The 27,643-nt window shown below is 51.3% G+C and overlaps 1 protein-coding gene and 1 pseudogene across 17 annotated transcripts in view; one reads left to right on the plus strand and one right to left on the minus strand.

Annotated features, from left to right (window-relative positions):
* Window positions 1–26,162, plus strand: LOC117066566 (annotated as a pseudogene).
* Window positions 1–27,643, minus strand: part of MINK1 (misshapen like kinase 1) — a 69,381-nt gene extending 41,738 nt beyond the window's left edge. For 7 of the 17 annotated variants that reach the window (XM_033184976.1, XM_033184989.1, XM_033184980.1 and 4 more), the window contains exon 1: window positions 27,340–27,643. In XM_033184976.1, the coding sequence (XP_033040867.1) occupies window positions 27,340–27,396 (57 nt within the window). In that variant the 5' untranslated portion in view covers window positions 27,397–27,643. The remainder of the gene's footprint in view (window positions 1–27,339) is intronic. The other 10 variants (XM_033184985.1, XM_033184982.1, XM_033184981.1 and 7 more) reach the window with 2 other exon arrangements.

Raw genomic sequence — 27,643 nt, forward strand, 5'->3', positions numbered from 1 at the left:
ATGCGTATAAGAAAGAGCATCTTGGCCGGGCGTGGTGGCTCACGCCTGTAATCCCAGCACTTTGGGAGGCCAAGGCTGGTGGATTTGCCTGAGCTCAGGAGTTCAAGACCACCCTGGGCTGGTGAAACCCTATCTCTACTAAAAATACAAAAAATTAGCTGGGCATGGTGGTGTGTACCTGTAGTTCCAGCTACTCGGGAGGCTGAGACATGAGAATGGCTTGAGCCTCGGAGGCAGAGGTTGAAGTGAGCAGAGACCGTACCATTACACTCCAGCTTGGGCTACAGAGTGAGACTTTCTCTCAAAAAAAAAAAAAAGGAGAGAAAGAAAAAAGAAAAGCATCTTTGCTGCCACCAGTCTACTATCTTTACACTCACCCTCTGCCATGCCCATCCTTGTCCCCCTCCCCACTCACAGACACCTCCAACAACAGCGCCAAGTATGCTTTGTGGGTTTTCACCATCTTGGGTGCTATGGCCACCATGGTCTCCAGTAGCCTGGGTGCTGCCTATGGCATGGCCAACAATGGCACCGGCATCGTGGCCATGTCTGACATGTGGCCAGAGCTGATCATGAAGTCCATCATCCCAGTGGTCAAGGCTGGTATCATCACCATCTATGGCCTAGTGGCGGCTGTCCCCACTGCCAGCTCCCTGAATGATGACATCAGCCTCTACAGCAGTTTCCTCCAGCTGAGCGCTGGCCTGAGTGGCCTGGCAGCTGGCTTTGCCATCATCATCGTGGGAGACACTAGCAAGTGGGGCACTAACCAGCAGCCCTAACTATGTGTGGGCATGACACTGATCCTCATCTTTGCCAAGGTGCTCATCCTCTCCACAAAGCAGCCCCTCTCAAATCCCACCAGTCACAGAAGACGATGTAAAGAGCACCCTTCCTCGTTCCGGAACAAACAGCCTGACATGCCTGTGCCGGGCAGCTGGCCCTCAGGAGTTGGTCTTCTAAGTGTACGGTGTCCTAGAGCTCATCGTCTGTTGGCTAGGCCTTGCCCCCTCCTGCCCCATGCTGTGGACACCTGAGCCTACTCATCACCCATCCAGGTCCCCGACCAGTGAGGACTCAGGCCCCTGGATGCCCCACCCATCTCCCTTGAGTGCTCTATGTATAAGGATAAATTAGAGTTGTCATTTTCTCTTCACTGGACATTTATAAAGCTTTGGCCTGTCCATGCCCCTGCGGAGCAGCCCTTGTCTCCCAATTCTCTCGTAACCTTCAGGTAGAGTATCACCTCACGGAGGTTCCCATTGCTGAGCCTCCTGGGACGGGACCATCCTCTCCAGCCCGGGCTAACAGGCCCAGTGCGGAGGCTGTGTGTGATAAAGTTCTCAGATGTCGGGGGAGGAAAAAAAAAAAAAGAGAGAGAGAGTATGTGTATGAAAGAGAGAGAAAATGGAGTGGCTGTGCGAGCTGGAGATAGGGAAGTGGCTGGAAAAGTCTGATAAGATCACCTCCTCCTTCCTACCTAAGCAGAGATACCGGACACAGCCCCCCAGGGACCCAAAGGGTAAGTAGAGAGCCAGATGCCTGCCTTTCTCAATGGGAGGTGGCCCTCGCAGGCCTGAAGAAGTCTCCATTTACCCCAGAGCCAGCTAGGAAGCAGGTAGGTAGCACCATCCCCAAGCACTAAGGTGCCTGGGATGAACGGCAGGCCCAAAGCCAAACCATGAACAGATTAAATGTTCCTATGGCAAGAGGAGGAGCAGGGGTCACCAGCATCTCGTCACTGAGCAAATGAAAGGAAGAGAGAAGACAGACTGGTACCTTCATCAATTTCCTACTATCCATGACATACTATCATCAACTGGACTTTTTTTTTTTGAGACAGAGTCTCGCTTTTGTTGCCCAGGCTGGAGTGCAACGGTGTGATCTCGGCTCACCGCAACCTCTGTCTCCCAGGTTCAAGTGATCCTCCTGCCTCAACCTCCTGAGTAGCTGGGATTACAGGTGCCTGCTACCATGTCTGGCTGATTTTTTTGTATTTTTAGTAGAGACGGGGTTTCTTTTTCTTTTTTTTTTTTTTTTGAGACGGAGTCTTGCTCTGTCGCCCAGGCTGGAGTGCAGTGGCGCGATCTTGGCTCACAGCAACCTCGGCCTCCCAGGTTCACGCCATTCTGCCTCAGCCACCTGAGTAGCTGGGACTACAGGTGCCCGCCACCATGCCTGGCTGATTTTTTGTATTTTCAGTAGAGACTGGGTTTCACTGTGTTCACTGTGTTATCCAGGATGGTCTCGATCTCCTGACCTCATGATCCACCCGCCTTGGCCTCCCAAAGTGCTGGGATTACAGGCATGAGCCACCGTGCCTGGCCAAGACGGGGTTTCACCATCTTGGCCAGGCTGGTCTTGAACTCCTGACCTCAGGTGATCCACCCGCCTTGGCCTCCAAAGTGCTGGGATTACAGGTGTGAGCCACTGTGCCTGGCCTTTTTTTTTTTTTTTTTTTTAAGACAGGAGTGTGGTGGCACAATCTCAGCTCACTGCCACCTCCCCTTCTAGGTTCAAGTGATTCTCCTGCCTCAGCTTCCTAAGTATAGTAAGAGCTGGGACTATAGGTGCTCACCACCACGCCCAGCTAATTTTTTGTATTTTTAGTAGAGATGTGGTTTCACCATGTTGGCCAGGCTGGTCTCAAATTGCTGACCTCAAGCGATCTGCCCGCCTGGGACTCCCAAAGTGCTGGAACTATAGGAGGGAGCCACTGCGCCCAGCCTGGACTCTTTTTAATGAAGCCTTCAAAAAAAAAACTCCTTTTCTCAGCTTTCCTTACTCTCTGAAACAGACTCTCCACTGCTAACTGTGCCTCTCACGCTGTGGAACTCAACCGCATCTTTTCATTCTGATTCCACAATGTGAAGTACTTGTCCTCTGTTTATCGATGGCTACCCGTGTTGTGAAGTGTTTTTATGGGAATGAAGCACAGGAGGGGAGGAAATCAGGCCAGTTCTATAAGTAGAAGGAAGGCAAAGAAACCAGGAAAAATATTTATGTGACGGGAGGAAGGGCAGTTTATAAATCACTCATGGATCTCTACGCCAGAGGGACGTGTGAGACACACGCATGCACATACGCACTGACTTGCAGGTACATGCAGAGGCAGCAACAAGTCAGGACATGACACATACGTGAATACAGATACCATTCTCATCAGAAACCAGTCAGAGCAGAGGGGCCCTGCCTGGAGCAAGGACACTGGAACTAATTCCCTTCTCACAGGCTGATTTTGCTGCCTCCACGTCTAGGTTCCCCACAGATCTGGTTGCCTCAGACAGGGGCCCTGGGCTGGTGGCTGGACCCAGCCTGGAGGTCTTCACAGATGGAGGCCTACAGGAGGTGGCAGCTGACACCTGGAGGGAGCTGGATGAAAGCAGGCAGTGTGGAGTAGAGAAAGCCAGGCGGTGGGGGAGGGAGGGAGGGAGAAGAAGGGACCAGATTCAAGCAGCCTTGTGCTGGTTCTAAAATGGCCACAGCAAGGCAACGGACAGATGGTCCCTTTCTGATGCTGAGCGGGGAAGTGGGGAAAGGGAAAAGGAAAAAATAAACACCATCACAGTCAAAAATTTAAAAATAAACTGAAAAACCTAAAAAATAAACAGCTTGCTTCTGAGGTTCCGTCTGCCTCCAGAACCTTCTAAGGGAAAATACAGAACTGCAGGCCTGGAAGAGCAGCCCCAGCCTCGGGTGTGAAGATGGCTGGAGGTCATTCTAGCCATCCCCTGTCCCCAGTTGGAGTATCTTGCAAAGTCTTCCGGGCAGCGGAGGTGGTATCTCGCCTTTACCTCCCCAGCACTTCTTCCCAAGTCTCACTGTAGGTAAGCAAGGCCATGGCTTTTCCAATGTCAGAGCCGTTTGATTCTGTCTCCTTCCCAAGAGTCAGTTTCTGTCCAACATCAGTAGAATCAAGTTCATCCTCTCACAGTTGCTGCCCCTCCTGCCACCACCCAACTGCCCAGACTTTACAGTTCACAGGGCACTTTCACAGCCATGACTGCATCTGCACTTAAACCCGCAGGGGGGCCGGGCGCGGTGGCTCAAGCCTGTAATCCCAGCACTTTGGGAGGCCGAGAAGGGCGGATCACGAGGTCAGGAGATCAAGACCATCCTGGCTAATACAGTGAAACCCCGTCTCTACTAAAAAATACAAAAAACTAGCCGGGCGAGGTGGCGGGCGCCTGTAGTCCCAGCTACTCAGGAGGCTGAGGCAGGAGAATGGCGTAAACCCAGGAGGCGGAGCTTGCAGTGAGCTGAGATCCGGCCACTGCACTCCAGCCTGGGCGACAGAGCGAGACTCCGTCTCAAAAAAAAAAAAAAAAAAAAAAAAAAAATCCTGCAGGGAAGCTGGGCAGGAATGACTACCACAGAGAACAGATGAGAAAGCCAGGGCTCTAACAACTGAAATGTTTGTCAAGGTGAAGCAAGAGCTCAAGTTTGCATGGCCTTCCAATGGCACACAGCAACCACACTGCCCCCACCAACCACACTCCCCCCACCAACCACACTCCCCCACCAACCACACTCCCCCCACCAACCACACTCCCCCCACCAACCACACTCCCCCACCAACCACACTCCCCCTACCAACCACACTCCCCCCCACCAACCACACTCCCTCCACCAAACACACTCCCCCACCAACACACTCCCCCACCAACCACACTCCCCCCACCAACCACACTCCCCCACCAACCACACTCCCCCCACCAACCACACTCCCCCCACCAACCACACTCCCCCACCAACCACACTCCCCCACCAACCACACTCCCCCCACCACCACACTCCCCCCACCAACCACACTCCCCCACCAACCACACTCCCCCACCAACCACACTCCCCCCACCAACCACACTCCCCCACAACCACACTCCCTCCACCAACCACACTCCCCCACCAACCACACTCCCCCCACCAACCACACTCCTCCACCAACCACACTCCCCCCACCAACCACACTCCCTCCACCAACCACACTCCCCCCACCAACCACACTCCCCCACCAACCACACTCCCCCTCAACCACACTCCTGGACCAACCATACTCCCTCTCAACCACACTCCCCCCACTGACCACACTCCCCCCACCGACCACACTACACCCACCAATCACACTCCCCCACCAACCATACTCCCTCACCAACCACGCTCCTCCCCCAACCACACTCCTGGACCAACCACACTCCTCCCCCAACCACACTCCCCCCACCAATCACACTCCCCCTCAACCACACTCCCTGATCAACTACACTCCCCCACCAACCACACTCCCCCCACCAAACATACTCCCTCACCAACCACGCTCCTCCCCCACCACACTCCTGGACCAACCACACTCCTCCCCCAACCACACTCCCCCCCCACCACACACTCCCCCCACCACCACACTCCCCCACCAACCACACACTCCCCCACCAACCACACTCCCCCCACCAAACATACTCCCTCACCAACCACGCTCCTCCCCCAACCACACTCCCCCCCCACCAATCACACTCCCCCTCAACCACACTCCCTGATCAACTACACTCCCCCACCAACCACACTCCCCCCACCAACCATACTCCCTCACCAACCACGCTCCTCCCCCAACACACTGCCCTCACCGACCACACTCCCCCCACTGACCACACTCCCCCCACCGACCACACTACACCCACCAATCACACTCCCCCACCAACCACACTCCCCCCACCAACCACACTCCCCCACCAACCACACTCCACCAACCACACTCCCCCACCAACCACACTCCCCCACCAACCACACTCCCCCCCAACCACACTCCCCCCACCAACCACACTCCCCCACCAACCACACTCCCCCACCAACCACACTCCCCCACCAACACACTCCCCCCACCAACCACACTCCCCCCACCAACCACACTCTCCCCACCAACCATACTCCTCCCCCAACCACACTCCCTCACCAACCACACTCCCCCACCAACCACACTCCCCCTCAACCACACTCCTGGACCAACCATACTCCCTCTCAACCACACTCCCCCCACCAACCACACTCCCCCTACCAACCACACTCCCCCCACCAATCACACTGCACCCACCAATCACACTCCCCCCACCAACCACACCCCCCCACCAACCACACCCCCCCACCAACCACACTCCCCCACCAACCACACTCCCCCACCAACCACACTCCCCCCACCAACACACTCCCCCCACCAACCACACTCCCCCCACCAACCATACTCCTCCCCCAACCACACTCCCTCACCAACCACACTCCCCCACCAACCACACTCCACCAACCACACTCCCCCTCAACCACACTCCTGGACCAACCATACTCCCTCTCAACCACACTCCCCCTACCAACCACACTCCCCCTACCAACCACACTCCCCCCACCAACCACACTGCACCCACCAATCACACTGCCCCCACCGGGTAGATTCCATTTCCCTCTGTGGGCCAAACAGGTTCTTCCTCAGGCTCACATATGACTGCTGTACAGCTGAATATCCCAGCTATGGTTTACCGGGAGCCTTGCCAATTCTCATGGTGTGCCTTTTGGTTCTTGCTGGCATGGGGATGAGGCAGAGGGGCAGGAGCACTGCACTAACTAGTGGCTTTCGCTCCGTTCCTTCTCACTCCTGGGTCTCCACATGCTGTTCACTCTTGCGAGTTCATCATTCTCCTCCTCTTTACCTGGATGCCTCGTGCCCATGGTCCCAACCTCCACTGAGACAATGTCACCTCCAGGAAGTGCCCCTGACGATCCTCTCCTCCCACAATACCCTGTACTGACCCTTTCATGACACCAATTACATTTTCATGATTGATTTTCTTATCTGTCTCCTCTGCTAGACTAAGTTCTTAGAGGTCAGGGCTGCCCTCAACATCTGCCTGTGGAATGAATGAATACAGAAATAAAAGAAAGCTGGTGGGCCGGGCGCGGTGGCTCAAGCCTGTAATCCCAGCACTTTGGGAGGCCGAGACGGGCGGATCACGAGGTCAGGAGATCGAGACCATCCTGGCTAATACGGTGAAACCCCGTCTCTACTAAAAAAAAAAAAAAAATACAAAAAACTAGCCAGGCGAGGTGGCGGGCACCTGTAGTCCCAGCTACTCGGGAGGCTGAGGCAGGAGAATGGCATAAACCTGGGAGGCGGAGCTTGCAGTGAGCTGAGATCCGGCCACTGCACTCCAGCCCGGGCGATAGAGCGAGACTCCGTCTCAAAAAAAAAAAAAAAAAAAAAAAAGAAAGCTGGTGTTATCTAGAAAAATCTCCCTCCTTCCTTAATGCAGCAGTTTCTAACACTAGTTTTGGATTATTTCCATCCTTCCAAAATAATCCTTGAATATTCACTTAAGTGGAATGCATTAGAGCAGCTACTAAAAGTGAATCTTCTTTTTGTCACATGAATCAGCACCTTATAATTTATATGCTCGGTCAATGTTTCACCAGAGTAGACTTTCTTTTTTTTTTTTTTTTTTGAGGCGGAGTCTCGCTCTGTCGCCCAGACTGGAGTGCAGTGGCGCAATCTCGGCTCACTGCAAGCTCCGCCTCCCGGGTTCACGCCATTCTCCTGCCTCAGCCTCCCGAGTAGCTGGGACTACAGGCGCCCGCCACCTCGCCCAGCTAGATTTTGTATTTTTAGTAGAGACGGGGTTTCACCGTGTTAGCCAGGATGGTCTCGATCTCCTGACCTCGTGATCCGCCCGTCTCGGCCTCCCAAAGTGCTGGGATTACAGGCTTGAGCCACCGCGCCCGGCCCCAGAGTGGACTTTCTTAGTTCTTTTTCTTTGAGGCAGAGTCTCACTGTGTTGCCCAGGCTGGAGTGCAACGACACGATCTCGGCTCACTGCAGCCTCCGCCTGCCAGGTTCAAGTGATTCTCCTGCCTCAGCCTTCCAAGTAGCTGGGATTACAGGCACGTGCCACCACGCCCAGCTAATTTTTGTATTTTTAGTAGAGACAGGGTTTCACCTTATTGGTCAGGCTGGTCTTGAACTCCTGACCTCAGGTGATCCACCCACCTTGGCCTCCTAAAGTGCTGGGATTCCAGGCGTGAGCCAGTGCGCCTGGCCCGAGAGTGGACTTTCTCAAGGCAGGAAACTGCTATATGGTTGGCAAAAACCAAACGGGAACACTAATAATGGCCCAAAGAGGTCGGGAGACAACAAGGCCAGGAGAGATGAAGGGAAGGCTTCCTGGAGGAGAGAAGAGTCAGCACAGTGGAAAGGAGAAGGAAATGGGCAGAGGCTGGGCTGGATGAGAAGGGCCAAAGAAGTCTCCATCGCAGGCAGGCAGGCAGTGAGCAGGAAGGCTCTAAGATGGAAGAGGGTAACTCGGGGGTAGGCCTTCTTAGCTGAGGCCAACAGCAAGACAGGAGCATGGTGAAATGGAATCATAGGGAATGCTTAGTGTTTACTGTACTAAGAATCAGAAGGCCTGGGCACTGGTTCTGACTCTTCTGTATAAAAATCGCTTAACCTCTTGGAGGCTCTTTTCCTTACCTACCCAGGCCCATTTCATAAGAATTCACCGACATAAAAACATTTTAAAATCCATAAAGTGCTACAAATTTGCATAGAGTCATTAGGAAGAAACTGGCTCCCACTGAGCAAGGCAAAACTGTGGCAAAAAGTGATTTACTGAAACTGTTGGCGTTGCTGGGATTTAGGGTGAAGTCCGGCAGTTCAGGAGAGAATAAATGAGAGAAAGAGCAGAACTGAGAGGAGGGCAGGTGAGGGAGAAGGGAGGAAAAACAGATCTGTGGCCTCAGAGGCTGACGGGCAGGGAGGAGGGGCAGTCCCTGGGGAGCGGACACCAGAGAGAGCAAGGAAGGGCACAGCATGGCAGTGGGAGGGGGCAGAAAGGAGATGCCAGGTCCGTTCAGGCTGGCAGATACCAAGCTAACGGAGGAGGACAACACCAGTCATCAGGGGTTGGATAATAATAAGGCTTCTTGCTGCTGGTTTTCAATTGCAGCACAAACAGATCATTATACCTTATTGCCAGCCTCCTCCTGTGGGAGTCAGGTGTCCACAAATCCAAGGGAAGAGACTAGGGAAGCTTCATGACCAAGAAAACTTGTGACCTGCACCCATATGATTCCGAATTCCAGAAGACCAATGAGAGGCCACAAGAGAAAACTTAGGACTGAAAGCTCTGAAGGGCAAGGGGACAGGAAAAGAGACCCTGGAAGGAGTGGGAGAGGGTGCCAAGCTGAGTCAGCTGGAGGAAGAACAGGTAGAGGGCGGGGCCAGCAGGAAGGGGAGGAAGGACTGTCTGAATCACTCTGAGAAAGAACAGGGTTACTCTCTAAAGGGTGGAGACCAGATATTCTCTGGCCCCACCAAGGACCAACCCAGGATAAATTACAGCTGAAGAGACGCAGGTGAGACAGAAGGGGAACTTCCTGACCAGCAGGATGGAGCAAACATGTTCACTCAACTTTTCACCAGGCCTGTCTCTCCTGTTTATCCTAAGAAACCTTCCCAGACACTTTTCATGCCAACTCTATGGTCTGGTGAACCAGCTCATGTATTCATTCAACAAACACTGAGTGTCAGCTATGTACAGACCTTGCTAGATATTAGAATGTGGAACTGAACAAAACAGAAATGGTCCCTTCTTCCTTCATGGAGCTTACAGTCTAGTCAACGAAGCAGACAGTAGAGACATAATTACATAACACCTGTGAAAGACTCTGATGAGAAAGTAGAGAGTGCTATCAGAAGGACTCAAGGAGGCTGTAGAGAGCCATACTTGCGCCACTGCACTCCAGCCCGGATGACAGAGGGAAACAGCATCTCAAAAAAAAGATGAAGAAGAAGAAAAGAAAGATTAAAGGGAGATCATGATGGGGAAGGGAGCCAGGAAATGCCTGCTAAGGAAGTGATATTTAAGCTGAGACCAGCCGGTGCGGTGGCTGACACCTGTAATCCCAACACTGGAAGGCCGAGATGGGCAGATCACCTGAGGCCGAGAGTTCGAGACTAGCCAGACCAACATGGAGAAACCCCATCTCTACTAAAAATGCAAAAAATTAGCCGGGCATGGTGGCGGGCACTTGTCATCCTAGCTACTCAGAAGGCTGAGGCAGGAGAATTGCTTAAACCAGGAGATAGAGGTTGTGATGAGCCAAGATGGCACCACTGCACTCTGGCCTGGGCAACAAGAGCAAAACTCCAACTAAAAAAAAAAAAAAAAAAAAAAGCTGACCACAGGGACAAGCAAGAGTTAACCAAGGGAGGAACAGGGATGGGGAGTACACAAAGGCTCAAGGCAGGAATCTCAATCTCCAGGCAAGGCAAAGTAAGGAGCCCAGCATCCTGAGCCGCCCAGCCCTGAATCTGTGCCTTTCAATAAAGCTTTTTATACATTTTTGTGCGAACGTCTTGTCTCCCACATCCCAACAAAGCTGTGTATCCCCAAGGGTGAGGCACAGGTTTTCCCCTCAGGCTGAATGCTTTCTCTGGGTGGGTCCAGAGCTTTTACAGAAAACAGCACGCAAGGCCAGAGTGACTGCCCAGTGATTGCCGGAATTCCTGAGTCAGGACAAACAGGACTTTCGTGTTCAGACTGAAGTTACACTCTTCCTTGCAGTGACGCTGGAAGACTTTCAGGAGATGGCAGGAGGCTCTAGGTCTGGGAAAGGGGAGCCAAGCCCACAGAATTCCAGGTCTACACCTGGGGCTCACTGACTCACTCGCAGCCATTTACATTAAAATCAATAGACTGGGTGGTTTTCTCTTTCTTTTTTTTTTTTTTTTTGAGATGGAGTCTTGCTCATTGCCCAGGCTGGAGTGCAGTGGCGTGATCTCGGCTCACTCCAAGTTCCACCTCCCGGGTCCATGCCATTCTCCTGTCTCAGCCTCCCGAGTATCTGGGACTACAGGCGGCTGCCACCTCGCCTGGCTAATTTTTTGTATTTTTAGTAGAGACGGGGTTTCACCATGTTAGCCAGGATGGTCTCGATCTCCTGACTTCGTGATCTGTCCACTTTGGCCTCCCAAAGTGCTGGGATTACAGGAGTGAGCCACTGCGCCCGGCCGGTTTTCTCTTTTTTTAAACAAAATACTAAGTCGGGGGAAAGGAATGTTAAAGAACCCCAGGAGACACGCTTTGTGGGAACTTTGTACAGTAAGAAAAGTTGGGCAGCTACCACCTGTCTAATGAGCATTTACCAGAATAAGTACTTTACATCCCTTTTATTTAATCCTCTCAACATCCCTATTAGGTGAGTCTTGTTACCTTCATTTTATAAAGGACAAAACTGAGGCACCAGGGGCCCGGTGCACAGTGGCTCAGGCCTGTAATCCCAGCACTTCGGGAGGATGAGGCGGATGGATCACCTGAGGTCAGGAGTTCAAGACAAGCCTAGCCAACATGGCAAAACCCCGTCTCTACTAAAAAATACAAAAATGAGGCCGGGCGCAGTGGCTCACACATGTGATCCCAGCACTTTGAGAGGCCGAGGCGGGCGGATCACGAGGTCAGGAGATCGAGACCATGCTGGCTAACACAGTGAAACCCTATCTCTACTAAAAATACAAAAAATTAGCTGGGCGTGGTGGCAGGTGCCTATAGTCCCAGCTACTCGGGAGGCTGAGGCAGGAGAATGGCGTGAACCCGAGAGGCGGAGCTTGCAGTGAGCCGAGATCGCACCACTGCACTCCAGCCTGGGTGACAGAGCGAGACTCCGTCTCAAAAAAAAAAAAAAAAACCCAAAAACTGAGGCATAGGGGTATGAGTTACTCGCCAAAGAACACATAGTAAGTGACAGAACTGGGGTTTGAATCAAGCCTGTCTCCAAGGCCTGTGCAGTCACAGGGAGGGATGATGGGGAAGGTCCCCCATTTCAGGTCCCTCTCTGTCCCTAAGGAACAGTTCCCTGTCTTCACAAGTCAATCCCCACTTGGTTCTGACTGCTTTTCCTCCTCAGCACTAACACACTCAGGAAACCATCTTTGGAGTGTACGTATCCTGAAGGTCATATTTCAAATCAAACAGTCCTTCAGACTCCCTCCCGTCCTCCCTCGCTCCTTCTTGCCTTCTCTCTCCTCCCTCTCTCTCCTTTTCAACAGAGACGAGGTCTATACGTTGCCCAGGTTGGTCTCAAGCTCCTGAGCTCAAGCACTGCACCCACCTCTGCCTCCCAAAGTGCTGGGAATACAGGCATGAGCCACTGTACTGGGCCCAGAGCTTTTTCTGAAACTTCCCTTTCTTTTTTTTGTGTCCTTCCATGCCCACACTCCGACACTGCGCTCAACCTGAGATCTCTCCACACAGTAGGAACTGGTGTTTCCCAGACCAGCTGTGAGACACCACCCGCCCTGGTCACTGGCACCCCCCGTTTCTATCAGCTCCTCCCAGCTTAACACACAGTCACCACCTCATACATGCACTTTTCCTTATATAGAGAACACTGCAATTGACACATTTGATATATTCATATGTTTAAGTCAGTGTGAGAACAAATAAAGCATATTTTGACCTCTATGACAGGGGGCTGGCTCTGTCTCATAGTAGGCACTCAAAAATTTTTAGGAAGAAAGAAGGACTCCTGGGCCTGAAGGGATATTAGGGATCCTATCATCCTACAGTCCTCGGGAAACACTCCCTGCAACTGTGTAGGCTTGGAGACAGACTTGGATTCAAACCAGCTTCAGCTCACCTAGTCAGGCATGGTGGTGGGAGCCTGTAATCTCAGCTACGCTAGAGGCTGAGGCAGGAGAATCACTTGAACCCGGGAGGCAGAGGATGCAGTGAGCTGAGACTGTGCCACTGCACTCCAGCCTGAGCGAGACTCCATCTAAATGAATGAATGAATGCATGAATGAATGAATGAAATGGAACCGAAACTAGAACCAGGTTGCCCAGCTCCTCATGCCATGTACCCTCCATGGATCACACTGCCTCAAAGGCAAAGGCAAACAGCCCATTGTGTTAGCAGGCCTTCCACTGACAGTTCTTTAGAGATGGGCAATTTGGGCCACCTGAGGAGGTTATGAGGCCAGGACAGGAGATCCGGGCAGTAGCAGGTATGTTCATTGTTAACTTGTGAAACACACCTAATCTGCAAAGACTACACTTTGGACCCCACACTGACCAATCTCACATGAGATCTTTGTTTCTGTGAGGACTGGGCAATGCGGCAGAGTCATGAGACATGAGCATGGGAAGTCAGCTCTCACTAGCTCTGAGACCTTGACTGACTGCTGGCACCTTTTGAAATGTAAGATGGGGCCGAGCATGGTGGCTCACACTTGTCATCCTAGTACCTTGGGGGGCAGAGGTGGGAGGATCACTGGAGGCCAGGAGTTCAGGGCTGCAGCGAGTTATGACCATGCCACTGCATTCCAGTCTGGGCAACGGAGCATGACCCTGTCTCAAAATCAGTAATAAGATGACTCATAGATGCTCTGCTATCAACACAAACACTTCAATCACTTATTACTTTTATTGGCGATGGTGATGGGAACAACATCCAGGCAGACTGCAAGATAACACCTAAGGATGGTAGTGTCTCTAGGAGTCATCAACTGGAACATTCCTTCATTCAAACTTTGAACATTAGGGTGGGGTAGACTGAGACTCAGTCCAAGGAAAACAACTGACTGCCATTCAGACCTGGCTCAGTCTAAGAAAAAAGTAGGCTTTAGACTGCAGCAAGAGGAATTGTGGTGAGAAGGGCCATTCAGTATTGGGCATTTCCTGGCAGGTGTCATCAAATACGTGTAGCCTCCTCTAAGCTTGTACACGGAGGCAGAGAAAAAAAGACCTCATAAGCCCTCGAGTCTTCCCTTGATCCTTGCAATCGGACACTATTGTGAGGAAAGGCAGAGGTCTTTTGCACTGCAGGCTTCTCCCTGGTAAGGTAAGGGCACAGCCCACAATAGTGTACCCTAACATACCACCCCAGCCTACCAGCTAGAGGCCTGTATTGTGCCCTCTAAGACAGGGGGCTCTCCTACCCTCCTCTCTTCCTGGGTCACCTGAAGAATAAGTATGTCTCTCCCTCCCTTTTTCCTCCTTCCCCAGGAAGGTCAGTGAGCAACTGTAAATAGCAAGAATGAGGGAAAGTGAGGAGGCCAGGGAGGCCACTGCATTCATCTCTGTTCTAAAATATCCAACTCAGCCATGCGCAGTGGCTCACGCCTGCAATCCCAGCACTTTGGGAGGCTGAGGCAGGCGGATCACTCGAGGTCGGGAGTTTGAGACCAGCCTGACCACCAGGGTAAAACCCCCATTTCTACTAAACATACAAAAATTAGCTGGGCGTGGTGGCGCGCGCCTGTAGTCCCAGCTATTGTGCTTGGGAGGCTGAGGCAGGAGAATAGCTTGAACCTGGGGACAGAGGCTGCAGTGAGCCAAGATCGTGTCATTGCGCTCCAGCCTGGGTGACAGAGCGAGACTCTGTCTCAAAAAAAAAGAAAAAAAAAATTCAATTCCAGGTCACGCTTTGGGTCTGTCCAGGGGTATAAACACCAGAGGAATACAGAGCCTGACCTGGTTCTCAACTGCCCAGGCCTGGAAGTCCAGGAGGGTTGACCCCCCTTTAACACATGTACCCCTCACATACTAATACAGAAATGCTGTTATATTCTATCATCTTCATCCCCTAAACGACCTTATTTCCAACTTCCTCTAGCACCTAACCATCAGACCCCCAGGATGAGATGAAGTAAGAGGCTGAAAACAAGCACGATGACGAACATGAGCATAGCAGAAACCAGAACGCACGTCATGGCTGGGGGATGGCGAAAGGAACTGAATACGGAACAGAAACCCTTAACTTCTCTTGCTACTGCCCAATCCTCTTGTGATTCCAGGCAGCCATTTCATTTAAAATCCCTTTCAGAAGTCTGTCATCTTGCATGAGAGCTGGGAGGCTGGGAGGGGGGTTGTGTTCCGGGTTGGCTGATGATACATGGACTTCTGAGACATGCACCTAGGCTGACTCAACAAATATTAAGCATCTGCTCGGTCAGACCCTCTGCTCAGCTCTGAACATGCAAAAGACGATGAGGTGCGGAATGGCGGCTGCCAGGGGCTGGAAGGTGGCGGGTCACAGAGTCAGTGTTTACCGGGTACAGAGTTTCATCTGGGGAGGATGGAGTAGTTCTGGAGATGGATGGTGGTTACAGTTGCACAACAGTGTGAATGTACTTAATGCCACAGAACTGTACACTTAAAAATGGTTATAATGATAAGTCTTACATATACTTAATCACATTAAACAAAACAAAACACATTTTTAAAGGGTGAGGGGAAATGAGACAGCCTTCCTCTCCTCCCTCTGAAGAGGCTTTCTTTTGAATGATTCGACTGTCTTTCCTCCAGACCAAATATTCTGAATTCTTCTGCATGTCCTTCTTGTCATCACAGTGATCTGCCCAGCGGCTCTACATTTAGAAATCTCTATCGGTTCTGGGTACGAGCCCCATGGAGCTCTATATTCCCAATATGTGCTCCCCAGCGCCAACCCACCAGCAGTTCAGCTCAGGCTCAGGTCACTTACCCTCCCCACCTCAGAAAGACCCAGGTATACGAATAAAAGGTGTCCTCCATTAAGACACAGATCTAGAGGCCACGCGCTCCTGGAGGGCGGTAACTATCTCTCATACTGGCTGTCTCCAGCCCACGAAACTGGCCATATTCCAAAAGTCTCCAAAAACTTTACTGAGAAACATTATGAATAATTTTATAGTCCTCAGTAAGCCCACAAAGCCTATTTACCGCAGGTCACAGGAATATCACACATTTACAATTAAAACAGGCAGGCCGGGCACGGTGGCTCACACTCATAATCCCAGCACTTTGGAAGGCCGAGGTGGGTGGATCACCTGAGGTCAGGAGTTCGAGACCAGCCTGACCAACATGGTGAAATCCCGTCTCTACTAAAAATACAAAAATTAGCCAGGTGTGGTGGTGTGCACCTGTAATCCCAGCTACCTGGGAGACTGAGACATAAGGATCGCTTGAACCTGGGAGGTGGAGGTTGCAGTGAGCCTAGATCGCACCACTGCACTCCAGCCTAGGCAAAAGAGCAAGATTTCAGCTCAAAAAAAGCAAAAACTAACCAAAAACAGGCAGAAGACAATACTAGTTGCATGTAGTCTACAGTGCCAGCTATACACTGCCCTCCTGTCCTCCCCTCAGTGCCTATCCCCAAATATACCCCACCACATGGGAGCAGACCTCCCTCCAACAGCATGGCAGCCCAGGTTTTGGAGACAGACTTGAGTCTGAATGTGGGCTCTGCTGCTTCCTGGCCGTCCAACCTCAGGCAAGTTACTTAACTTCCAGGTTAATTTCTGTAAGCTTTGGTTTCTTCATCTTGCAAACGAGGATAAATCCTCCACCTCAAAGGGTTATTGTGAGGGACAATGAGATTACAGAAGGAAAGAAGCTACTGCACAGTAAGTGTTCATTACTGTTCTTATTCCAACCCCAAACACCCCCTTCTGAAATGAATGTAATATAAATAACTTCTATCAGAGCAATCTTCATTCCAAACAGAAGACAGACAGAAAAGGGACCTACTAGAACCAACCAACTTCTTTTTTTTTTTTTTTTTTGTGACGGGGTCTCGTTCTGTCGCCCAGGCTGGAGTGCAGTGATGCAATCTTGGCTCACTGCAACCTCCACTTCCCGGGTTCAAGTGATTCTCCTGCTCAGCCTCCCCAATAGTTGGGATTACAGGTGCCTGCCACCATGCCTAGCTAATTTTTTGTATTTTTAGTAGAGACGGGGTTTCACTATGTTGGCCAGGCTGGTGTTGAACTCCTGACCTCAAGTGATCTGCCTGCCTTGGCCTCCCAAAGTGCTGGGATTACAGGCATGAGCCACCGTGCCCAGCTCCAACCAACTTCTGATTCACATCCTGCCTGTTCCCCCTACCCTGCTTCAACACGTGGGGCTCAGGTAGTTTCCACTGTGAGGAATGACCTTGTTAAGGTTAGGCGGACTCTCTCCAGCTCCCACAAACCTTAGCTACCCAAGGCCAGGAGCCTGTCAAGTTCTGCTCTCCTGACGGGGGGTGGGAAGCAGCGAGCTGTGGAAGGCAGCTCTGCGGCACAGCTCCAGCTCCTCTCGCTCAGCTGTGCTGCTTCCTAGCCACTCGCCCACCCTGAAAGGATACACTAGGGCAAGGGGTCTTCTTCTTTTTTTTTTTTTTGAGACGGAGGCTCGCACTGTCACCCAGGCTGGAGTGCAGTGGCATGATCTCAGCTCACTGCAACTTCCACCTCCCAGGTTCAAGCAATTCTCCTGCCTCAGCCTCCCAAGTAGCTGGGACTACAGGAACCCGCCACCTCGCCCGGCTAATTTTTTGTATTTTTAGTACAGACGGGGTTTCATCGTGTTCGCCAGGATGGTCTCGATCTCCTGACCTCGTGATCTGCCCACCTCAGCCTCCCAAAGTGCTGGGATGACAGGCGTGAGCCACCGCGCCCGGCCCGAGGGCAAGGTGTCTTCTACTCTCTCTGGTCACTCCCTGAGATGTGAGTAATGACATTCATTCACCACACCTCTGTCTTCAAAAAGACAAGTATAGGATGAAAAGATCCCAGAGAAGAGACGATGTGCTGGCCCCTCTCTCAGATGCTGCATGCACCTGCCTGTCTTTGCCTCACACTGCTTAGGCTTTGGGGCACTCTGTCCAACTGTTTTCTTGAAGACTCTTTCCTCAGTCACTTAGAATTAAAGACTAACTATTGCAAGCTTCAGCCACTTTCTTAAAAATGTGCCTTGAAAGAAAGAGTGGGTGGGTGGTGAAAAGAGAACATGAAAATCTTCCTTACAGTCTGGCTGGGAGCCTACCCATTTTACCTCCAGAGGTATGCTGGCAGACAAAAGCTGCTAGATATGTGCCATGCACAGGGGTAATTTAGAGCCCGCATTCCTCTCTCTACCTGGAAAGAAGTACACAGGGGACTTAGGAACTACTTTCTACTTCATGGAAGAAACCTATCCAGTCCTTCCCTGGGTCTCTCCTGTGTCCATAACAAGTTCATGAGAGGTACCAGTGGCAATCTGGGTGGAAAAACAGTTCTTCGATGCACTGTCCCAGACTCTGCCAGATGGTTAACATCCCCAATCCCCATGTGCTAAATGCCGTTAGTGCTCCCAAGACATCAAATGCCATTAGTGCTCCCAAGACTTTTTTTTTTCTTTTTCTTTTTAAAGACAGAGTCTGGCTCTGTCGCCCAGGCTGGAGTGCAGTGGCCCGATCTTGGCTCACTGCAAGCTCCATCTCCTGGGTTCACACCATTCTCCCGCCTCAGCCTCCCGAGTAGCTGGGACTACAGGCGCCCGCCACCATGCCTGGCTAGTTTTTTAAAAATTTTTAGTAGAGACGGGGTTTCACCATGTTAGCCAGGATGGTCTCAATCTCCTGACCTCATGATCTGCCCGCCTCGGCCTCCCAAAGTGCTGGGATTACAGATGTGAGCCACCACGCCCGGCGTTCCCAAGACAGTTAATCCTCCGTCCTCAACATTTCCAAACACTCCCTGGAGGCCAGCGGTGCCCTGGCTGAGAACCACTGAGTCAGCACCTGTATTGCTTTGAATCCCACGGTGCCCAGCACATACTGGGCACCCTGTACTGCTTGTGGATTGAATCTAGTAGGAAAGGAGCAGTCACAGACATACTTAGATCCATGTCTCTTACCAAGTAATTTCTGAACCCCTACTGTGTGCTCAGCATCTTTATATGGATCAAGAGGAGATATGGATCACAGTCTCTACACATAAGGAAGTGGTAGGAAAAACAAGACCATAACACATTATTCAATATAAGGCAATATATAAGCCAATGCTAAATCGTAAGGTCTGTGAGAAAGTGGATGACGTGATTAGTAAAGGCGGGCAAAATTCGGGGAGGCTTTCTGGGAAAAATCATAAGTTGAGGTGGCTCTTGAAGGAGGTAGGCTTGTCTTCATTCAGCCCTACTGATCCTCAGCCTGTCCCCGCCAGGACCACTGTTCATGGAAAACTCCTCTAAGCCTGTGACTCTAGGAGCAACGCGGCAACCCAAGCCCTTCAAATCCCCAGGTGGCTCCTGGAACAAAAGGGTGTGAGGAATTTCCCATTCTTTGTCAGAAGACCAGCAAATATCAGGCCTGCTTTTAGGAGGCCTGCTCATCCCAAAGGCAATGGAAGAAACCACTGGCGGAAGTGCCAATGGCGGAGGTGCCCAAGACAGAAGCAAAAAGCATTTGGTGCTCTGTGTACATACCAAGTCATGGGCTCCAAGTGGTGGGGCTCCCAGTTGTGACCACAGATACTCCCCACATTGCCTGTCCCCTGTGGCCCTGGAGTTCTCCTGCTGTGGATGAACCTGAGGTCTCAGCTATCTCCTCTGTCAAAGGTCTTCTTGCCGCCTCACTCGCCAACCATCACCATTTTTCTTAGGCAGCTCATCCCCATTTCCTCCATTCATCTCTCTCTAGTCACCCAGGCTCCTCCCACAGGCTGTGCCACCAAACTCAGGATCCTCACAGCCCATCCCACCGTCTTCTCCACTGCCATCCTCCTGACATTCAAGCTGGTCCCAGAGTCTGGCTCCTCCAGGAAGCCCAAAACTCGTGGCTTCCCCAACCCTGTTTCCTTTCAAACATGTAAAATCAGTAACACTCCCCCTCCACACCCCACTCATCCTTTACTTGTATACAATGTAAATCGAGAGTCTTGTCTATTTATATACACTATCTATCTAATGTTAGAAAGAATCCCACTTCCCACAGACCACAGGAGCTAAGCTGAGGGCTGGGCCTACTTGTTCTTATTTCTGTGAGACTTACCTACCTTCCAAACCCCAGGCACCCCTTAGGCTAATAACATCTAGGGATATACCCTCCTCTCTCATACACCCCACTTTGAGGAGCCACATCTAAGTCCACAGATCCAGGACCCAGAGTCCCTCCCCCAGTAAGTAAAAATGAGGATTATATGAGTCATAAGCTCTTTCCATATACATGCTCTTAACTTCTGAGACAAACAAATAAACCATTTCTTCCCCTCCCACAGGAAGATTCAGAAGAAATCCTTTTGGAACGAAGCCTGGAGTTTCCACCCCCTCCCCAGGCTTCTTGCCCTCGATTGTTGACCAAATGCTTCACCATAAGAATGGCCCCATTCCAGAGTCTCCCAATTCTTGCCATCACCAAACTCTACCTGCTGGTTCAACTCTATCTAATCTTTCTGCAGCATTGCCAGTTTGGCTTTCTGATGTGATTTACGTCTCTCTCAATCAACTAGATATTTTTGTCTTATAAAAGTTTTGCCTTGTAAAAGCAATTTTTTTTCCACGACACAGCCCTCAGGAGATCCTGAGAATATATAATCAAAATAATTCTTGTTATATGTGCCCATGGCATGTTAAAGTTTTCTGCTACAGGCCTTACCATGGCTTGCAATCACACACACACACACACACACACACACACATTAATAATTACTTGATTAATGTCTCTCCCTACTACTAGACTGTAGGAGAACCGTATCGGTCTTGTTCACCACTGTGTCCTCTGTGCCTAGTTCTAGATCTTTCCTCAAACAGAACATGAAATCCTACCCACACGTAGCACGTACAACCTCAGGGTGTCTAGCCACTGGACAAAATCGCCAGGGGCTCTCTTGGGTCACTACAATTCCATCCCTCTTTTCTCTCCTCCCTCTACTATTCCCGCCCTTAGTAAGAACAAAGTGCCTCAAAACCCTTTTTCCATTACTCCCTAGAAGAGCTTCCTATAACTAAGAGAGGCCCAGACTCAAGTCAAGGACTGGCTGGTTGGGAGGAGAATGGCAAAAGAACTGGAGAGAGAAGAGAATGGCCGTGAGCTGTGGACAGGATCCAACTCTTCTACCAAGTCATGTTTTTGTATCTTACTATACACTGTGTGCAATCAAGAAATGCTTTAAGAGTTGACTTAGTAACCTGATCACTTTTGTTCTGTCTTCAATCCAGGAAAGAGAACACTGTGACAGACAGTAGTAAAAAGTAGGTGTTGAGGGGAGTGGGGCTGAAGACCAGGTTTCACGATGACTTCCCACTGACCACAGAAAATGAGTGTAATTCATGGAATAAGGTTTAACAAAAACGTCCCAATCTTGAAGGTTGTAGGATATTGAGGAAAATAGTAACAGTTACAAAAAAGAGTCTAGGCCAGGCACAGAGGCTCACGCCTGTAATCCCAACACTTTGGGAGGCCGAGGTGGGTGGATCACGAGGTCAGGAGATTGAGACCATCCTGGCTAACACGGTGAAACCCCGTCTCTACTAAAAATACAAAAAATTAGCCAGGCGTGGTGGCAGGTGCCTGTGATCCCAGCTACTCGGGAGGCTGAGACGGGAGAACGGCCTGAACCTGGGAGGCGGAGCTTGCAGTGAGCGGAGATTGTGCCACTGCACTCCAGCCTCGGCGACAGTGAGAGACTCCGTCTCAAAAAAAAAAAAAAAAGGGTGTAGGCTTGGAAAGGCATTGCTTGGGTGGATGTCCCCAGAGATCTGGTTAAATAGCTTAGTAGAGGACTGAGTACTATATTACATCCTTCCCATAGAATTTGGAACCTGATTCTCAACACAGTAGACTGCCAATGCTTGGCGACTGGTGCAGGAAAGGAGATTATTGAAAACTTTCTCTGATTCAACTTTGTCTGGAGACAGAAAGATTCGACAGGCAGACCCTCACAGGTTCTGGAGATGCTCTCCAGTCCAGAATTGCTCTGTGTTTCTGGGTTGAGAGGTTACTGCATGCCTTCTCTACAGACCTACGCCAAAACACAAGCTTGGCAAGAGCGGTTGCACACTTCCTGCCATCGTGTCCCCTACATGACAAAGGTGGTTTACATGTGCAAGTCGTGTGTGTGACCCTGTCTGAGGCATACAGTTCAATGCGGAAAGGAATGGAGGCCAGATTTGAAGTCAGGATTCTGTACGGCACAGTTTTAATTGAGCACCTGAGGCAAGAGTGAGGGGCTGGGCCAGCTGGCTCCCTTGCTGACCTTACCGTTATCTTACCCGTCAAAACCTCCCGCTGTGTATATCCCTAAGGACTGTGGCAGTCTGTCCCGTCCCACAGCATAAAGGGTGGTGATGTCTCTCGCTCTGTTTGGGGAATGACTGGTCACCTAGTTTCGGCCAAGTTCTCAGTAATCTTCCTTCTGTCATTTTGCCAAAGCGGCATTTCACTTCACTCTAAATGCCTCGAGTTCTCCAAACAGCCCCATCCTCCTTTTGCAATTTTCTGGGGGAAAAAAGTCACTATTGAATGTCCTTACTTCTGCAGCAGGAGGTCACTCTTCCCCCTCTCCTGCCTAAGGCATCAGTCATCAACATTTGGACAGCTAGCACATCAGAACACAGTGGCAGTCCCACGTTGCTCAGCAGCCTAGAAATACATGCCCAGAACTGCCAGCTTTCCGAGTGGTGCTGGCTCCACAGCCGCACGAAGAGAGGAGGAAGGCGAAGACACTTCTCCAAAGAACAGACACAACAACACAAAATCATTTGAAAAAGAACATCTCTGTCAGCAGCTACCACCGAGCAACAAGTCCTTTTTGAATATGCTCCATGCTATGATTTCAATCCAGCCATGCTAAGCATAGCTCCACAGTTTCAAGGACACTGCAGTCGAAAACTTCGAGCTGGATGGTAAAAAGAAGCTGTTTGATTTATGAAGTGGGTCAACCAAAAGGAGCAATGCAAAAGGAAAGAGGTCAGGCCGGGGTCTGCCCCCTCCTTGTCCCATCTACTTCCGCTGATATTTATCCTTTGTGAGAAGCCAAGAGTTCCAAGTCAGAAGGTTCTCCTGGAATATAACCAAGCTTAGACACAGAGGCCCACATTTTCTGTTGGATGATCCTAACTTTACTTCAAGGGCATCGCTCAGCTGGAGGCTTCCAGAACTGTTTACCCCAGACAAGGTCTGATTCTAAAAACATCCCAGAAAAAATATATTCTTAATTGTGCATAAATAAAAGAGGGGCAAAAGGAAGCCTAAGAAGCCTGAGGTTTATTGAATACTTTCTCTAAGCAAGCACTGTGCTGCGCTTTCACTTGTTATAACAGGCACTTCTTCAATAAACATTTGAGCCCCTATTATGTGCAAAACACTGTTACAGCCACTGGGGATACAAAAATGAACAAAATAGTCAAAATCTTAGCTTTCACTGAACTGTTTTTTTTTTTTTTTGAGACAAGAGTCTGGCTTTGTTGCCCATGTTGGAGTGCAGTGGTGCAGTCTCAGCTTACTGCAACCTCCACCTCCCAGGTTCAAGTGATTCTCTTGCCTCAGCCTCCTGAGTAACCGGGAACTGGGATTACAGGCGTGCACCACCACACCTGGCTAATATTTTTGTATTTTTTTTTTTTTTAGTAGAGATGGGGTTTTACCATGTTGGCCAGGTTGGTCTAGAACTTTTTTTTTTTTTTGAGACAGAGTCTCGCTCTGTCGCCCAGGCTGGAGTGCAGTGGTGCCATCTCGATTCACTGCAAGCTCCACCTCCCGGGTTCACACCATTCTCCTGCCTCAGCCTCCTGAGCAGCTGGGACTACAGGCACCCGCCACCACGCCCGGCTAATTTTTTTGTATTTTTAGTACAGACGGGGTTTCACCGTGTTGCCCAGGATGGTCTCGATCTCCTGACCTCGTGATCCACTCACCTCGGCCTCCCAAAGTGCTGGAATTACAGGCGTGAGCTGCCGCGCCCGGCCCTGGTCTCGAACTTCTGACCTCAGGTGATCCATCTGCCTTGGCCTCCCAAAGTGCTGGGATTACAGTGGTGAGCCACCACACCCGGCCACTGAACTGACATTTTAGTAGAGCTGACAGAAATACATATGTCAGCTGGTGATAAATACTATGAGGAAGGATAAAGCAGACTAAGGGAATGCTATATAAAATTTTATACAAAAATAAAGCAGAGGAGGGAGTGCTATTTTAGATAAAGTTGTCCTGGAAGGCTTCTCTGATTGCCATTTGATAAAAATAACTACAAAAAGGGCTATCACGTATGATCACTATGTGCTGGGAACTGTACTGAGTACTTCATGTGCATTTAATCCTAAGCAACTCTGCATTCAGTACTATCACCATGTCCACGATACAGGACTGAACGGAGCTTACAGAGGGTAAGGCTCTTGGCAGAATCTGCAGTAAGGGGAGCAGGGCCAGGGTTACATAGTAAGCGAGGAAGCTAGGACTTGAACTCAGGACTGCAACTCCAAACCCCATGCTTTTCCTCACCACACAATGCAGCCAGGCGGGTGGAGAAAAGGAGCCTCAAAGAGGTCAAGTGTGGCTGTGGCTACAAAGTAGCAGGTCCATCTGGCCTCCCCACACATGGCTAAGAGATTAACGCAATTCAATCTTCCCTAATATCAGGCGATTACTCTCATCACCAGCTGAAAACCAAGCCTTATCTTGAAACAAGAGGAGAAATACACCTTGGGCCCTTTAAGGCCAGCGAATAAATACTGAATATGTTCCTCTCCCATACCTCTCCCCAGCCCCCAACACAAGATGGTGTAGTAAAGGGAGACACCATCTCTCACTGGAAAACAGACAGGAATAGCGCAAGAGATGACCACGCTAGCTGCTTGACAGTGCCACAGCTCTCTGAGGTGGAGTCAGGGGGACAGGCAATGAGAAAAGGTCAGCAGCAAGGAAAAGGTAGGCCCTCGCTAGTCCCATTTCAAAGGAGGTACAGCTCTTCCTCAAGCCCTCGCATTCTGGGGTGGAAAGGGGGAAGCAGAATGCTTTCTTAAACAGCGTAAGGCAGGCCAGACAGAAGCACTGGTAGCAGGTCACCAGGTCTCCTGAGGGGAGGGAGAGGAGAATAAGGCTGGAGGCAACGAGGAAGGCTAACATTGCTTCAAGCCGAGAAGTCCAGAAGCGAAATACCACATCTAAGGTCAGAGGGTGTTTGTGGAATTGCTGGAAATCCCAGGTTGAGGGTCCAAGCCAAACTACCAGCTAAGAGGCTACAAGAGAAACCCAAGCAGAGTCCCACAAGGTTCAAAGCAAAGGTTGTGGTTTGGATCCACCCCTTTTTTTTTTTTTTTTGAGACGGAGTCTTGCTCTGCCACCCAGGCTGGAGTGCAGTGGCCGGATCTCAGCTCACTGCAAGCTCCGCCTCCCGGGTTTACGCCATTCTCCTGCCTCAGCCTCCCGAGTAGCTGGGACTACAGGCCCCCGCCTCATCGCCCGGCTAGTTTTTTGTATTTTTAAGTAGAGACAGGGTTTCACCGTATTAGCCAGGATGGTCTCGATCTCCTGACCTCGTGATCCGCCCGTCTCGGCCTCCCAAAGTGCTGGGATTACAGGCTTGAGCCACCGCGCCCGGCCTTTTTTTTTTTTTTTAAAGATAAGGTCTTGCTTTGTCGCCCAGGCTGGAGTGCAGTGGCGCAATCTTGGCTCACTGCAACCTCCCCCTCCCCGGTTCAAGCGATTCTCCTGCCTCAGCCTCCTGAGTAGCTGGGATCACAGGAGTGTGCCACCACGCACGGCTAATTTTTGTATTTTTAGTAGCGACCGGGTTTCGCAGTGTTGGCCAGACTGGTCTCGAACTCCTGACCTCAGGTGATGCCCCTGCCTCGGCCTCCCAAAGTGCTGGGATTACAGGTGTGAGCACCTCGCCCGGCCTGACCCACCCATTTTTTATTGTATTTCAGTCACCCCAGCCACAGGAACCTGTAGCCAGTTAATCAATAACCAAGGTAGGAAGGATAGGTGGAAGTTCATCCCAGAATGGAGCACATTAAGAGACTTTTACTTAGAATCGGGATTTCCACCTTATATCCCAACTGACTCGGGCACCCCAGTTTAAACCCTGGCTTACCTGACCTTAAGAATCTCCCTCCTAAAGCCTTCAGACCCTCTCCCCATCAACACACACACGTGCCTGCGCACACAGAGAAATTCAACGTTCAGCCCCTCTCCCCTGAGATGTATCACCTTATCTCCAGCAAGTCAGGTCTCATAGCCCAACATTGCACCACACAAATTATGACCTGAAAATGGCAAGAAAAAAACTGTGTCACCTAGAGAAACCCAATTAACAACATGACTCTGCTCTCTTCAATTCCCCTCTCCCCTCCAGCCATATCCGGGGCACCTGCGTGGCTGACCGCCTTTTCCCACTACTGGCCATGTTCCCCGGCTGACTCAAAAGCCAGAAGACAGTCTGAGCGGGGGCCTCCAGAGAAGCGAACCTAGAGATGGGAAGTCCTGCTCTCCCCACACCTCGGCCTGGTGAGAGCGCTGGAAGGGCACAGGATCAAAACACCACCTGGCTGATAGTCTGGAGCGTTCACCTTGAAATCACTAAGTTGCCCCTTAAGCCAAAGCTCCCTGCTGAAGAAAAACATAAATGCTATAGAAAGCTCCTCCACCAGAGTGTGTAAGTGCCCCACAAGGGACAATGAACGGGTATTTCCAAGAAATTCCTGCAGCATTTGCTTCCTCTCAACCCCTTTCCTTACGAGCCCCTACCTTGAGAGGTCTCCATTGCTTCCAGCCTTCAGCTAACATAAATACCCACTGCCTTTCCAAACCTTCTGCCTGACCACATGTAGCATGTGTCGTGTGTGCGTGTGTGTGTAAACATCCTCTTCCCAGCCCGTGCTACAGTTTCCAAAGAGAAGAAATGCCTCCCCTCCTCCCCGAGGGCTCCCAGCCCCACGCTGCTGCAGAGTTGGTCATGTAATATTCAGGGACCCTGAGACCGGAAATGCCTGGTTCTGAACTGCTGCACTTGAAACGGGAGAGAAGGGATAGGGAAAACCGAACATGGGATTGAGGGTGACGGTAGGAGGGGTGCGGTGGCTGAAATTCTGACCAGGGAAAGGATGCAATTCAAGGGTGGGCAAGGCAGAGAAAGAGGGATGAGAGAGAGGCTGTCGAGACAGTTGCAAAGTCAAAATTCGAGGAGCCAAGGAAGAGCAGGGGAAGAAGACAGAAGTTAGGGCAAGGGTGGAAAGAGGGCCGAGAGGAGGTGAGGAGCCACAATAAAGATTCTCCAGGTGATGGGGGAGGCCAAGTTTAGGGAAACCAGTGGGTCCCGAACCCCAGAGTAAAGGTAGGGTGGCAGGGAAGTGTGGGGGCGGGGCACCACAGGGTGGGGACCGAACTGGCTCCCAGCATCTGCAGCCAGTGGAGAGAGAGGGGAGCAGAGGGCGGGGGCCCAGTCGCGGCGGGAGCCCGGGAAAGGGGCACAGGTCGCCAAGAGGACCCAGACTGGTGGAGGGGGCGCCCGGGAGCACGTGAGGCGTGCAGCCACCCCGCTCCCTCCCCTGCGGCGGGGACAGGAATCAGGGCGAGGCTGGGGGACGGCGCGCTCACCCGCAGGGCGGACAGGTCGATGTCGTCCAGGCTGCGGGCGGGGGCTGGGTCGCCCATGGCCTCCGCGGGGAACGGGGCACTGGGGCCGCTCACGCTCCGGCTCGGTTACTCCACTGCCGCCGTCGCCGCTTCTCCCCCATCGGAGGACCCCGGAGGCGGACTCCACCGCGCCTCCCCCGGAGACCGGGGAGGGGGAGGGCCGGCGCGAGGACCGACCCACGGACTGACAGGCGCTATCTCCCCGGAGCCAGCCACCCGAGCCTCCCGCCTCTCCTGCGCAGGCGCCGAGCGGCCGCGCACTGGG

The sequence above is a fragment of the Trachypithecus francoisi genome, unplaced genomic scaffold (genome assembly GCF_009764315.1).
Source record: "Trachypithecus francoisi isolate TF-2019V2 unplaced genomic scaffold, Tfra_2.0 Lachesis_group20, whole genome shotgun sequence".
Classification (NCBI taxonomy): Eukaryota; Metazoa; Chordata; class Mammalia; order Primates; family Cercopithecidae; genus Trachypithecus; species Trachypithecus francoisi.